We start from the raw sequence: 15452 nt of genomic DNA, 5'->3' as shown, positions 1-15452 counted from the left end.
TTGATTTCGGCACAAGTCATGATCTCAGGGTTGTGAGATGGAGCACCACGTAGCTTAAGATTCTCTCTCTCCCTTTCCCTCTGCCCACCCCCTGCTCACTCTCCCTCTGAAAAAAAATAAGTAATTAAAAAAAAATGTTTAAAGAACATAACTAACTGAAAGACAAAGTAAGCAAAGAACACAAAATAATGTAAAGACAAAATATATCCTGTCCGTACTGCAATCATATAAAGTTGGAAGGGATCCTTACATAAAGATAGTGGTCCAATCTCATTTTTCAGGAAAGGAGAGCCCAGACTCGCTGCGCAGAATAATGGCAGACATAGGACTAAATCTCAGGTCTTCTCACTCTCAGTTTGGTATTCCCTGTTACAACAGACTGCCTCCATCTAAAGCCCCAGGACTCTCTCAAACAAAACAAAACAAAACAAAACCTTGCCTTTGTTACAAGATCAAAGAATGTTATAACTGGAAGGAGGACTTGAGAGATTCTCCGGGCTAATTCTCTCACTCAATAGATAAGGAAACTAAGATCAAAACAGTTTTAGTGACAGACACAGTGACAGACATGACTAGTTTACAGGCTACTGCTTCTACCACAAACGACAGCATGGGCAAGCAGCTATGTTGCTTCTGGTAATAACCTGCAGACATTAGGATTCGGGATCTGGTGATTTTCTAGTTAATTTCAATCAGAAATGAAAGGGGACCTTTTCCCCATCAGAAATGAAGGGGGACAATGGAAGCTATGACATTCCCTCTGATACCCTTAAATATATACACTACCTAGACTGAAAGATAAGACCCCCAGCTGCCTTGACATCTGTTAATGTCATCTCCCTTGACATCTGTGCCTGCTAGGAAACAAGGGAAACATCAGGAGCCAGTCACTCTGAGCGAGTATGTTGCCCTATCATCTATTCCCTCCTCCTATTACAACTCTACAAATAAGTAGTGTGCACTCCAAAACTGTGTTGTCCAAAGACAACTTCGAAGTAAAAGTGGTCTCATACGACAAAGTAAGAAAAAAGTGTTGATGGAATATCAGACATGTTTTCAGAGCTGGCCAGCAAAGTTCATTCTAGGTATTCCTGATAACAGAGTACTGGTTGCTTTATAATCTCAATGTGACATATCTAAAACTTTCATCTCCCCTGGCAAACTAACTTGACCTCTAATACCACAATCTGTAAATGTTTCTAGTTACCTGAGCTAGAAATCTAGAAGGTCATGCTTCACATTACCTTCCTCACTTCCCATATGCAACTAGTCACCAAATATCTACTCTCTGTCCTAACACCCTTGTTACTGGTACTCCCTTCTCTAGCCCCAGTCACTGCTTTCCTTTGTATAGGCCCTCACCATTTCTTTTTCTTTCTTTCTTCCCTCCCTCCCTTCCTCCCTTTCTTTCTTCCTTTCTCTTTCTTTTTCCTTTCTTTCTTTTATTTCTTTTTCTTTCTTCCTTCCTTCCTTTCCTTCCTTCTTCCTTTCCTTTCTTTTCTTCTTTCTTTCTTTCCCTTTCTTTTCGTGAGTAAAGCGACAGAAATTTATTAAGTGAAGATACAGAAAAAGCTCTCAAGAGTGAGAGGGGTCCCGACAGGGTTGCCAACGGGCCCTCACCATTTCTGGAATAGCTATAATAGTCTTGTCCTTCTGCCTCCAATATGGTTTTCCTCTAATCCTCCACCTATCTATCGGAATTACCTTTCTAAAGATCTGATATTATATTCCTCCTTAAAATCTTTATGTTTTCATGATGAAACCCAAAGTCTTTTCCATGGCCTAGGAAGTCCTTCAAAATCTGGCCTCTTTCAACCTCTCTAACCTCATCTCCACTCCCCCACTCCAGATCCTGTACTCACCATACCTAGCCGTAGTTGCCCAAACAGAAAACACTACTCTGTTATGTTAGCACTGTCCCGTGTCCTTCCTCCTTAGCTCACTATGTCATCTGGCTAATTGCTACTTACCTACAGAATCCACTGGAGGATCGCTGAATGACTGAAGCCAAATTTGGGGTCAATCAGCTCCCAAAGGAGAATCAGCTGTTCTTCCCCTGTGTTCTTATGGTACCCTGGGACTACCAAAACACTGCACTACTTTGTCTCCTCTGCCAGACTAAACCAGGAAACAGGACAGTGGCTCTTACGTCTGTGACCCTAGTATACACTACCTGGCACACCTTGGTACCCAATGAACTCATATTCTATCCAATGTCTGCCCAGCACTTATTACTTACATGGGCTCTTAGTCCCTGCGTTATATTTTGCATTATCTTTGCTTTCTCAAGACTGTTAGGTAGAGGGAGGAATCAATGTGGCTCACCATCCACACTGATCGCTCCTTGCACCTCACAAGTAATTAGTGTACTCTAAATGTGTATTTTTGATCACTACTTCTCAAACTTCATTATACCTCAGAAGTATCTGGTGAGCTTGTTAAAACAGATCCTTGGGCCCAACTTCCAGAGATTCTAATTTGATAGGTATGAAATCAACCCTCAAACTTGTATTTCAAACAAACTCCCAGATGATGATGATATGCTGCCTGTCCACCAATCACACTTTAAATAGCACAGTTTTAAACAGAACTCATTTACGTCAGGTCAAACTGGAGATGTTGATTTTACTTATTCCACCATGTTGATAAGATCTGCTACCCAACAATATCTACATCGACCAAGTGAGCAAACTAAGATTACCCGAATTTTTTATTTTCAGCAGTAATAATGCAGTTAAACAGCATAGCAAGGGTGAGCATCTTTTAAAGATCTACCAAGTAGGAATGAAGCAATCAACTATCACACAAACAACAAGAAGTCCAACTAGAAGTCACCTCAATGGCAAAAGTAACTTCAAATATTACAATCAGATACACATATCTCCTCTTCCGAATATACTAAATCTTAACTACATTTCCCTTTAACAAAAATATTCAGTTTTTTGAAATCACCAATGAAATAACTGATGCAGGGATGAATCACCAATAAATACTTAAACCACTGGATGAAAGTTGTCTAGGAATAAGATAATCAGATGGTCTCAAAGTATTATCCCAGATGACTTACTACTTATGGAAAGGGAAGGGTTTATAGCAGACAGACCTGGGGGACATTACTTTCACCAAGTGATCACAGTCAGCTTTACCAACATTATCACCAACCCTGTTGTGATACAATGGAATGTACGCAGTCACCTATTCCTACTAAAAATGTTTCACCCAAATATATCTAATCATGAGACAATCAGACAAATCCAAATTGTGGGAAATCCTATGAGCAAATGGCCTGGACTTTTCAAAATGTCAATATCATGAAAGAAAAAGAAAGGTGAAATTATTCTGTAGTAGAAAAGAACCTAGACACACATGACCAATTGCTATGAGTGCTCAAACAAACACTGCTCTAAAAAATATTTTGGAGGCAACTGGCTGTATCTGAATATAACAAATTCTTTGGGCGTAAAAATGCTATAGTGATTACGTAGGTATTGCTCTTTGGACATCCGTGCTGCAGTATTCAAGGGCGAGACAGGGTGTCTGCAACTTACACTGAAATAGTTCAGGAACACACTAACTTGCAGCTAAAAGCTCACTACTGGTAAGTCTTGGAGAACAGTGTATGGATGTTCATTAGTCATTCAACTTTTCTATAACTTTGAAATTTTTCAAAGTATAAAGTTAGGAGAAAGAGTGAAAATTTAACTGACTCTAAAACAGAATCAGTTAACCATATCCTCTTACGCTTGTCATCTATCTTGCTGTAACATTCTAAACCTGACACATAATTTAAAAATTTTACACTAGCCCCTGGAAATTGTGGACCCCCTTCGTTTATCTGTACCTCGTTTACCAAGCGACGATCCAGCAAACAAACAGCCAGTGGATGTCTCAGCAATAATGCTATATGGGGAAAAAAAAGTATTACTATCTATGCTATAGTCTAAAATCACATGCAAATACAATACAGTAGAATAGTGATTATTAAGCACGTAGAATTAAATCTATATAGCATATTGCAAAAATGAAATTCTTTATACAGAGAGCAGCATGATAAGCATTCTCCAGCTTCATCAGGACATCAGTATCCTTCAGCACTTCCAACAAGAAGTCACAACAGATTCTAGTCCAGTCACAGGAAAGGAATGGCTCTCCTAGAAGTTTTGTCATCCACACTAAATGATACCATTTCTACTGTACTATAAAGTATTTTATGAGGGCCGCTTGGGTGGCTCAGTGGGTTGAGCATCCAACTCTTGATTTCAGTCATGATCTCAGGGCCGTGAGATCGAGCCCCGCATGGGGCTCTGTGCTCAGTACAGAGTCTGCTTGGGATCTCTCTCTCCCTCTCTCTCTGCCCCTCCCCCCACTCACACTCTCTCTCCCTCTCCTCCCTCCAAAATAAATTTAAAAATTTTTAGTAAAAATAAAAAGTGTTTTATGATTATCTAAAACATCCATGTGTTTGAACTTGTGTGACCAACTTAATATAGACTGCTATATACTTAGGATGTTATATATGAACCTCGTGGAAACCACAAAACTAAAACTTTGATACACAGAAAATAAAGAAAACACCAAAAGAAAAAACACTACCAAAAGTCATCAATCACAAGGGGAGCAAGAAAAGAAGAAACATAAAAGGACTACAAAAGCAGCCAGAAAACAAGTAACAAAATGGCAGTAAGTACATATCTATCAATAATGACAATGGCCGGGAGCAACTCAAGTGTCCATCAATAGATGAAAAGCTACAGAAGATGTGGTACATATATACACAACAGAGTATTACTCAGCCATAAAAAAAATGAGACCTTGCCATCTGTGACAACATGCATGGACCTAGAGCGTATTATGCTAAGTGAAATAAGTCAAAGAGAAAGACGGATACCACACAATTTCTCTTATATGTGGAATCTAAAAAACAAAACAAACAAGCACAAACAGACCCATAAATACAGAACTAAATGACGGTTGCCAGAGGGGAAGGGATGGGGGTTGGGCAAAACGGATGAAGGGGAGTGGGAGGTATAGGCTTTCAGTTATGGAATGAGTAAGTCACAGGGATGAAAGGCCCAGCATAGGGAAGAGAGTCCATGGTATTGTAACGGCACTGTAATGTGACAGATGGAAACTGCATTTGTGAGCAAAACATAACATATTGTCAAATCACTATATGATACTCCTGAAACTAACGTAACACTAGGCGCCAACTATACTTCAATAAAGAAAAGAAAAGATCATTCTACAGCAATGTTTGGTTTTGTTTTATGGTTTTTGGATAGTATTATCAAATGTAGAACACACACTTAAACCCTTTAACAGAAACTCTGGAAAAGAGACTTTTTATCCACAAAAGATACTCAGATTTGAAAAGATCAATTAAAGCATTTTTATATTTAAATCAATAACTCCTAATTACATTAATATAATTCTTCTCTAAACAGATCTTTGCCAGATCTAGTGTTTACATGTAAATGGACTTCACATTTGAGGTACAGAAAAATAACTGGAAATATTTCTCTCAGGATCAGCTTCAAAGGCTAACTTCTGATTAGCTTAAGAGTGAAAGGACTCTTAACAACGTAATAAGAAGCAAACCACCCTCAGAAAAAAAATTCAGCATAAAATAATCATCTTCATTCATCATCATCATTAGGTAGCAACGTCCTTAAAAATATGCCTTTTAAAAACTGTAATATTTCAACAAAAGAACTACAAATCTTTCAGTTAAACAGGATCATTATTTCAGAGCACTCAATCAGTATCCAGGAAAAAGTGTATTGTCTCACATTATTCCATTGCCATTGCCAAAGGCTTGGTCTTTAGGTTCCTGAACGGGCTGAATGTTAACATACAGATCCCTAATCTCCTTTCTGATGCATCTTACAGCTGCCGCTGCCATATCTTTTGCTACCTATTTTGGCAAGACAGAAAAACAGAAATAAATAAATTCATGATTATTTTGACATTGTTTGCAAGCCTTCAAAGAAACATACAATACTTAATAACTTTCACATGCATTATATAAAAACTAGATTTTCAAGAGTAAAAAGCACAGATGTTTAGGAAAAATTTTTAATGAAAAGATTTATTAAAATATTAAGTGCTTTAGGGGCACCTGGCTGGCTCAGCTGGTACAATATGCAACTTTTTTCTTTTTTTTTAAAGATTTTATTTATTTACTGGAGAGAGAGAGCACAGAGAGAGAGGGAGAAGCAGATTTCCCGCTGAGTGGGGAGCCCGATGCAGGGCTCAATCCCAAGACCCTGGGATCATGACCTGAGCCAAAGGCAGACGCTTAATCCACTGAGCCAGCCAGGTGCCCCACAGAGTGGAGCATGCAACTCTTGATCTTGAGGTTTTAAGTTCTAGCTCCATGATGGGCATAGAGAGTACTTAAAAATAAAATCTTTAAAAAAAAAATACTGAGTGCTTTCGATAATTTCAAAATTCAGATTACATAACACCAAAACCCACATACACTTCTAGACAACTTACTTTAAATGGCAAAACACCAGCAACAAAAGCTCTTCCATATATCTTAGTCACAGAGCCACGGTCAGTTAAATTTATTGGATTCAACTGTTTAACTGGTGACATTCGGACAATCACTTCACCACCCCCTTTTGGGTAGTAGCCCCTACAGAAAGTATGACAAATACATAAACTGCTTGTACAACAAAAATAAAGCTAAACATTTACAATAAAATAATGTGAATGATATGCAACATATAATTCATGTTTGAAATTACCAATGTTTTAGATCTGCGCTGTCCAATATGGTAGCCACAAACTACACGTTAACTATTTAAATTTAAATATAATTTACAACTCAGCTCCCCAGTCACATGGCCACATTTCAAGTGCTCAATAGTCATATGTGGCTAGTGACTATATTGGTCAGATAGGGAACATTTCCCTCAATGCAGAAAGTTCTTTTTGACAGTGTTGTTTTAGAATATAAGCTCCGTGACGGCAGGACTTTGTCTACTTTGTTCCTGTATATTCCAGCGCCCTAAAACAAGGTCTGGTAGGAGGTACTCAGTAATCTATGATGAATATTGAAGTAGCTGAACACTAATAAAATTTTAACTCAAATACTGAGTGTCACTTATTCTACAGAGGATGCTGGAACATAAAGAGTAACAGCGCTCCTATCCACAAGGAGCTCTCCATCTGATAAAGGGATGGCTGCACAAAGAACCTATCAGAACATGTCAGGCTGTACAAAAGACTACAGAGAGAGGTGCAAATACGAATTCCCACTGAGACACACTCATGGACAATTCACACAAATTACAAATACATTTTGAAAAAATATAGGATTTCTAGTTTTTAAGACAGCAGGGGAGGAAAACCATGAACAAAGAAATGAAAGCCCAAAGGCACAGAGTAGGTCTAAACAGCAAGCAAATGTGTGTTAGAATACATGGCAAAGCGGGGGGGGGGGGGGGGGGNGAATGAAGCTAGAAAGGTAAACTAGAACAAGACTGCAGCACACTTCAATGCCCCACCGAGAAATCTGGCCTTGTTATTATGAGGCAGAAGGGAAGCCTTGAAGAGAAATAATCTGAATGCCCAATGTGTTTCTTTGGAAAATAAGACCGCAGTGAGGAAGAGAATCCCTTTTATGACCCTGCCGTGCCTAGTCCAGTTGTCTGCACAGAAAAAGTACTCCGTCTGTGCTGAGCACGGAGAACACTAAATGTGACGGTCCCTCAGTGTAGCAATTCCCTTGAAAGTATCACAAGCAAATACAACATGCAGCGGCTTTCAAGTCCCCATGCCCCTGCTGCTTACTGTTGTTAAGCCACGAAGCACAATTATTTCCTACAAACTCTATTTCCTACAAGTATTTCCTAATTACTACAAGAAGTAGTGGGTTCCAGAATAATTCTCTAAGGTCAAACTTTCCCACTATTTTCAGTACAAACAATGGGTCATAGGGCTAACAAATAAGTAACTTACCTCATTTTAATGTCACAATTAAATTTGAAACCAAATTTTTCCACAATTGGCTTGAAAACCTGAAAAATCAGTTTATTGTTACTTTAACCACAAATATTCACTGATTCAACAAGCATATTTATTAAACAAAAGTGCTCTGCACTGAGCTAGCAAGAAGGCACTGTGGATAAATACTGATATAAAAATGTGTAGGCTAGTTTTATTTTTTAAATAAAATAACTGATATGTGAACCAAAATTAAAAGTTTAACATTTACTTAATCAGGGCTGTGCCAGTCTGTCTAATGAAAAAAATGTCAGAACTCAGGATACTTGATCCCAGTGGTTATTTTACTCCATAGGACGATATTTCCCAACCTTTCACTATATTACTAAAGAAATTAGGAGATATTGGTGAACAGCATTCCATTCTGCCGTCTCAATTTTTTTTAAAGATTTATTTATTTATTTGAGAGAGAGAGATAGAACGAGCAGGGGAGGGGCAGAGGGAGAGGGAGAGAGGGAATCCCAAGCCGGCTCCATGCCCAGGACCACAGGGCTCAATTCCACGACCCTGAGATCATGACTTGAGCCAAAATCAAGAGTCGGACGCTCAACCGACTAAGCCACCCAGGCCCTGCCTTCTCAATTCTTTTATACATTGAAATCTCACTGCATAGACGTTTATCCTCATTTTCTCCATTTAACATTATAAACAAATGCATTCTCCTGATATCATAAAATTCTTCCTAATCAACATTAAAATAACTGCATGGCATTCTAGCAAATTTATTTAACCATTCCCTGAGTTTTCATTATTACATAATTATATATATTACATAATGATTATTCTAGTATATAATGCTTTGCTCAAACACCTTTAACATTTATCTTTTGCTGCAGTCTGTAATATTTAATTAGGGTCATTTCCTGGAAGTGGAACTATTAGGTGAGAAGAGATTAACTTTCATTACACATCCTATAGAATTTTAAAAGACTGTACCATCTAGGGGCGCCTCGGGGGCTCAGTCAGTTGAGCATCCGACTCTTGATTTTGGCTCAGGTCATGATCTGGGGGTCCTGAGATCCAGCCCAGCATCAAGCTCCATGCTGTGTGTAGAACCTGCTTAAGACTCTCTCCCTCTGCCCCTCCCCACCCCTGCTGTGCTCTCCCTCTTAAAAAAAAAAAAGATTATACCATGTATTAAAATGGCAAAAAAAAAAAAATTAAATATCAAGTGCTGGGGAGATGCAGAATAGCTGGAACTCTTACGCAGTGCTGGTGAAAATGGAAAAGAATGCAGCCACTCTGGATACCAAAACAATCTGGCAGTTTGTCATGAAGTTAGATATATATTTAGTATTACAAGCAATCCCTCTCCTTGGTACATACCCAAAAGAAATGAAAAGTTATGTTCACGTAAAGAACGTTTATAGTGACATTTTCGTATTGCCAAAAACTGGAAAACCCAAATGTCCTTCAACAGATGCATGCATGGCTAAACAAACTGGGACATCCATATAATAGAATACTACTTAGCTTTTATTACTAAAACAAGTCACAGGGATGAATCTCAAGCATATTACAGTAAGTGGAAAAAAAAAACAGGATCAAAAGGCTACGTACAGTATTATTCCTTTATATGGCATTCTGAAAAAAAGACAAAGCTATGATACAATACGGATCAGTAGTTGCCATGGGCTGGAGCATGGGACTGACAGCAAAGGAGTATGAGGGAATTTTTTTACAGTAATTCTTTATCTTGATTGTGGTGGCTGGTTTAACAACTGTATGTCAAAAATCACAGAATTGGGGACACCTGGGTGGCTCAGTTGGTTAAGCATCTGCCTTCGGCCCAGGTCATGGTCCCAGGGTTCTGAGATCGAGTCCCACATTGGGCTCCTTGCTCAGCAGGAAGCCTGCTTCTCCCTCTGCTTGTACTCTCTCTGACAAATAAATAAATAAAATCTTAAAAAAAAATCAGAGAATTGTACACTAAAAAGGTGTATTTTACTAGAATTACACCTCAATAAACCTGGAGGGAAAAAAAAGATACTACTTTTCTCTCCTACTAACTCTATAAGCATGCTAAGTTTTATCATTTTCAAAATTTACAGTCAAAATATGGTATTTAATTTTTTTAAATTTTATCTTCTTGAAGAACACTTAACATGAGATCTACCCTCTTAACAAATTTTTAAGTGTATAATATATTATTATTGGCTGTAGGTAAATGTTGTACAGCTCTCTAGAGCTTATTCATCTTGCCTGAGATGTTATGCCTGTTGATTAGTAACTCCCCATTTCCCCCTTCCCTCTACCCCATTCTACTCTTTGAGTCTATGAATTTGATTACTTTAGATATCTCATACAAGTGGAATCATGCCAGTATTTGTCTTCATGTGATTGGTTATTTCGCTTAGCATAACGTCCTCAAGGTTCATTCACGCGGTCACATATTCTAGAATGTCTTTTTTTTTTTTAAGGTTGAATAGTATTCCACTCTATGTATATGCTAGTTTCTTTATCCACTCATCCATCAACAAACATTTAGGTTGTTTTCTCATCTTGGCTATTATAAGTAGTGCTGCAATGAACATGGGAATGCTAATATCTCTTCAAGATCCTGATTTCAATCCTTTTGGATAAATACTCAAAAGTGGGACTTCTGGATTATATGGTAGTTTTGTTTTTAATTTTTTGAGGAACTTCACACTGTCTTCCTTAGTGGCTGCACCATTTTGCATTCCCACTAATAGTGTGAAGGGTTCCAATTCTCAACATCCTCACCAACTCTTGGCAAACACAGTGTTTAATCCTTGAGTTTTTTCTTCCAAATCGTAATTCCTGGATTTACAAAAGGACTGGTTTATAGAAGTAATATAATTCATGTAACAATACACTTGAGGCTTTAGAAGAATTCACTATGAACACTGTTCTAAGACACAACACAAAACTAAAGTAAACATAATCCCTTACCCTCCCCTGCAACACAACTAGACACCATGAAGAAATAAACAGGCATGCACACAAACCACTCAGGATATATTAAATAGAGAACAGAGACTCAGAAGAATATATGAGATCATCTTAGTTCCACAACAACAACAGCCCTTACCATGGTTGTGTAGTCAATCTGTGGTGCCATTTCAGCATTAGTTCCACCTTTAAAACGAAGTTCCGATGGAGAAGAAGCAAAGAGAACACAGGGCATTGAGACCTGCATCAAGAGGCACACACTCCTAAGGAGAAGGCAAAGCAGGGTTAGTGGCACTTTCTTTTTAAAGTCTCAACAACATGGTATTACCACACATCACCAGTAAGTGAGGCATAGACAACTAGGAGGGCAGATATATACCCTCAAGTCTAAAGTTAAAAAACACCCCATTAAAAAGGGGGGGCACACCTGGCTGGCTCAGTCAGTAGAGCGTGCAACTCTTGATCTCAGGGTCATGAGTTTGAGCCCCACACTGGGCGTAGAGCTTACTTTATTTTTTTTTTTAACATTTTATTTATTTATTTGTCAGAGAGAGAGAGAGAAAACATACCAGCAGGGGGAGAGGGAGAGGGAGAAGCAGACTCCCTGCTGAGCAAGGAGCCCAATGTGGGGCTCGATCCCAGGACCCTGGGAAGGCAGACGTTTAACAAACTGAGCCACCCAGACGTCCCTAGAGCTTACTTAAAAAACAAACAAACAAACAAAAACAAACAAACAAAACACCTCAGTAACTAAGAAAATCCTGAATCGTAAAGAAAGACAGTATTTCATAGTAGTAGGAACTGGCCTTAAATGATCAGCAAATCTGGGTTTGAATCCAACTCATTAGTTGTGTGATCTTTCTTTAACTTACAAAGAAGTAAAAAAAGAATCTTAAAAAAATAAAACTATTGTTACAATGTTTTTATAAAAGGATTCTTGAGAGTGCCATTTATGAAAATGCATTTAATACAGTTAAAGTCTAAAAATACAGCACAGGAAATAGAGTCAATTAAATTGTAATAACTTTCTTACAATGACAGTCACACACAAAAGTGAAGGCCTAGAAATACTTAAATAATTACAACTGAACCTCTACCATGCACAAGGCATTGTTCCAGATTTCAAGCTACAATACAGTATCTACCATCGTGGAGTTTATGATCTGACAGAGTAATATTTTACAAAGACTGACAGCTGAATATTTTACATGGAAATAAGTTTAAAGGAAATAATCCTTGCTATAACTCACCTCTGGTCATTACAGTAAAATAATGTGAGAAATCATGAGAAGTTAATTCTAGAATATGAAGTATTTTATAAAATGAAACCCTTGGTCAGATTTTCTAAATGAGCTGTCATATTCATAAATAGATTGTAGTATAAATCAGACATAGCCTCTAATACCAAAAGATAGACCTTCACTTAACTTTCTTGTGATAACAATGCATATATACTGAAATAAACAGTTTCTGTCACTGATAATGCATTTCCTTAATTTTGTAAACATTAACTGACTGCGTAACATGTTAGGTATCATAAGAGAAAACATATACACTAAAAACCCTGTTCTTAAGGAGTAAAGCAAGGGAGGAACAAGTGAAAAAACTTGGAAATGTTTAGTTTTACAGTAAACCATAAGGTCAACATACTTAATTTCTCAGTGTTTATTCCCTGAGGGCCCCAACATTTAAAGTGTTTTCCCCTCTCCATAGATAAAATCAGATTCTAAGAATAGTAAAGAAAACCTTAGGGAAAAGAAAACCTAGGTGGCTCAGTGGGTTAAGCATCTGCCTTTGGCTCAGGTCATGACCCTGGGGTCCTGGGATTAAGCCCTGTGTTGGGCTCCCTGCTCAGTGGGGAGTCTGCCTCTTCCTCTCCCTCTGCCTCTCCCCACCACACACTCTTGCTCTCTCTCCATCTCTTTCTCAAATAAATAATAATCTTTAAAAAAAAGAAAACCTTAATTTTAGAAGTAAGAAATTGCAAAAACAAAGGTAGACACCTGAGAAAACACATGGTACTGTAATCACTGTGGAAGATAAAAATGTTAAAATGTGAATAAGTAAGATGTTTTCTTGCTAGGAAAAAGCTTGGTTTAGTCTCCTGAATGGAGCTGCATTCACAACTTTAAACTCATTTTCCATATAGTCCAGTGGATTAGAAGCCAGAAGGCCTACATTCTAATCTAGTTCTGTCCCTGACTCCATGATGTTGGGTAAATCACTTAACACCAGAGGGTCTTTATTCTCTTATTCACAAAGTGGAGGAAGGACTGGAAATATTTGGGTTTCCATTTTCCCTCCTGCAGCTTCAAAATTCTATAAGTCTGTTTTAATTTTTAGATAGTTGGCTAACTATAACTACCCCCCCTTTCTGTACAGAATATCCAAAATAATATACTGACTATAAAGAAAGATACCTCAAAATTCCTTAATTCCCTTAGAAACTTCTCAATTGGCAAACCTCACCTTAGGCCTGGCAGCAGGTCCCTTTTCACAGAGGTCTATTCACAGTATCACTCAAGTCTTAACTACCACTAAACATTTTCTTTTTTTTTTTTTTTTTTAACGATTTTATTTATTTGAGAGAGAGAGCGTACGGCGGGGGGGGGGCACAGATGGTAAGGGAGAAGCAGGCTCCACGCTGAGCAGGAAGCCTGATGCGGGGCTCGATCCCAGGACCCTGAGATCATGACCTGAGCCGAAGGCAGATGCTTAACTGCCTAAGCCACCCTGGTGCCCACTAAACATTTTCATAAACTAAAATAATAATCAAAATCTATTAAAACAGTTTCTGAAACAAACTGGCATCAGATTTATATTACTAGTTCTCATTTTATCAAATTCCCCAGTAAAGATAGGATTTTGGTAAAAACAATATGGTTTACAATAGCAATCAGCCAAATAACCCAGAAAACACAAAATGTGCTCTCCGTGTGTTATCAATAAAAGGAGGAATTCTTGGAAAAGGATAAAGGCTCAATTTAATTGTTAAATATCCATTTTCCAAAGGGGGGGACCCGAGATCATATCTAAACATTTCTAAACATGGCAGCTTAAGTATCTATTAAAAGACAACAAAAATACCTAGACTAAAAGTAGAATATGGTCCATAATTAGCTGTAAGCCAAAAACTACTCTTACTACAGAACATAAAAACTGAGTCATTTTCCAATATTCAGTTTCTAAATAATAAAAAGATATATGCTATACTATACATGAAAGAAAATTCTAGATTTAATAGCTATAATTAATAAGCAATTAGATACACAAAACTACATAATCTCTATCCCTAAAAGGTTAGCGTTTCATCTCCATTTTAAAAGTGAGGAAACTAAAGCCCAAAGAGGTTAAGCAACTTGTCTAGTAATGGCAGGCAGTACCTGCACCCGAATCTAACTAAAGCCCATACTTAAGGGAACTAAGTAACACATACCCGGCTGTCTTGGTATCTGCTGTGTGGATTCCACCTTTAATCTTCTCTGGTGTAAATATTATTTCTGTTGAGCCGATTTCTGCCCCCTCCAGTTGCCCATCACACAAATCTCGAATCATTTCCAGTCCAGATAAATGCTGAGGCCTTCAGGTCATAATACTGCATCAAAACGTGTGCATTCAGACTGCCTATAGCCCCACATTTTATGACCCATTTATAAAACTGTAATGGCAAGAAAAGAGCAAGGTCTAACCACAACAATTGCCGTATCTTCAGTGCCAGAGCTTCTTTTGGGTTTTTATGGACCTAGACTACCTGCTTGAAGGCATCATTTGGTTCCTTCCAAACCACTTACTTTGGCTAAAAGCACATACACGGGTGCATTGTTGCAAATGAGAACTATGCAAAGAAGAAAACTGAAAAACTATCCCAGGGCCACCAGTCTCACTTGCATGTCATTGAATAATCTAAGGAACATATTATGGGCTGAATTGTCTTCCTCCAAAATTCTTATGTAGATGCCCTAACCCCTAACACCTCAGAATCTGACTCTATTTGGCATTAGGGCCTTTAAAGAGGTGATTAAGTTAAAAAGAGATAGGGGTCAGCTGGCTGGCTCAGTCAGCAGAGCATGGGACTCTTGATCTTGAGGTTGTAAATTAAAGCCCCATGCTGGGTGTAGAGATTACTTCAAAATAAAATCTTAAAAAAAGAAAAGAGGCAGTTAGGGTAAGCCCTAAACCATTCTCTGTGGTATCTTTATAAAAAGAGGAGATTAGGACATACAGAGACCTCAGGGGTACACATGAACATAAGGATGACCATGTGAAGAGGTAGCAAGAGTGAGGCCATCTCCAAGCCAAGGAGAGACACCGGGAAAGAATCTTCCCGTAAGGCCCTCAGAGAAAACGAACCCTGCCAGCACCTTGATCTTGGACCTGCAGGCTTCAGAACAGTGAGAAAAATAAATTTCTGTTGTTTAGGCCACCCAGTCTGTGGTATTTCGTTATGGCAGCTCTAACAAACTAATGAAGTACATAACACAGCCTTAATCAACTGGATTTTCCTATTGATGAAACTGATTGCTGCA

General features: G+C 38.2%; 1 protein-coding gene across 4 annotated transcripts in view; it reads right to left on the bottom strand.

The window, feature by feature from the left end:
* RTCA (RNA 3'-terminal phosphate cyclase) overlaps positions 1 to 15452 on the bottom strand; it is a 33821-nt gene that overhangs the window by 17011 nt on the left and 1358 nt on the right. For 2 of the 4 annotated variants that reach the window (XM_002920776.4, XM_034653975.1), the window contains exons 3-8: positions 14363 to 14506; positions 11066 to 11189; positions 7969 to 8027; positions 6499 to 6640; positions 5790 to 5914; positions 3842 to 3900 (exon numbers count right to left, since the gene is read on the bottom strand). In XM_002920776.4, coding sequence (XP_002920822.1) covers positions 3842 to 3900; positions 5790 to 5914; positions 6499 to 6640; positions 7969 to 8027; positions 11066 to 11189; positions 14363 to 14506 — 653 coding nt within the window. Of the gene's footprint in view, positions 1 to 3841; positions 3901 to 5789; positions 5915 to 6498; positions 6641 to 7968; positions 8028 to 11065; positions 11190 to 14362; positions 14585 to 15452 lie in introns of all 4 variants that reach the window. The other 2 variants (XM_034653976.1, XM_011226922.3) reach the window with 2 other exon arrangements.

The sequence above is a fragment of the Ailuropoda melanoleuca genome, chromosome 2 (genome assembly GCF_002007445.2).
Source record: "Ailuropoda melanoleuca isolate Jingjing chromosome 2, ASM200744v2, whole genome shotgun sequence".
Lineage (NCBI taxonomy): Eukaryota > Metazoa > Chordata > Mammalia > Carnivora > Ursidae > Ailuropoda > Ailuropoda melanoleuca.
Note: the sequence above shows the minus strand (reverse complement) of the source record. Positions and strands in the feature narration are given on the sequence as shown.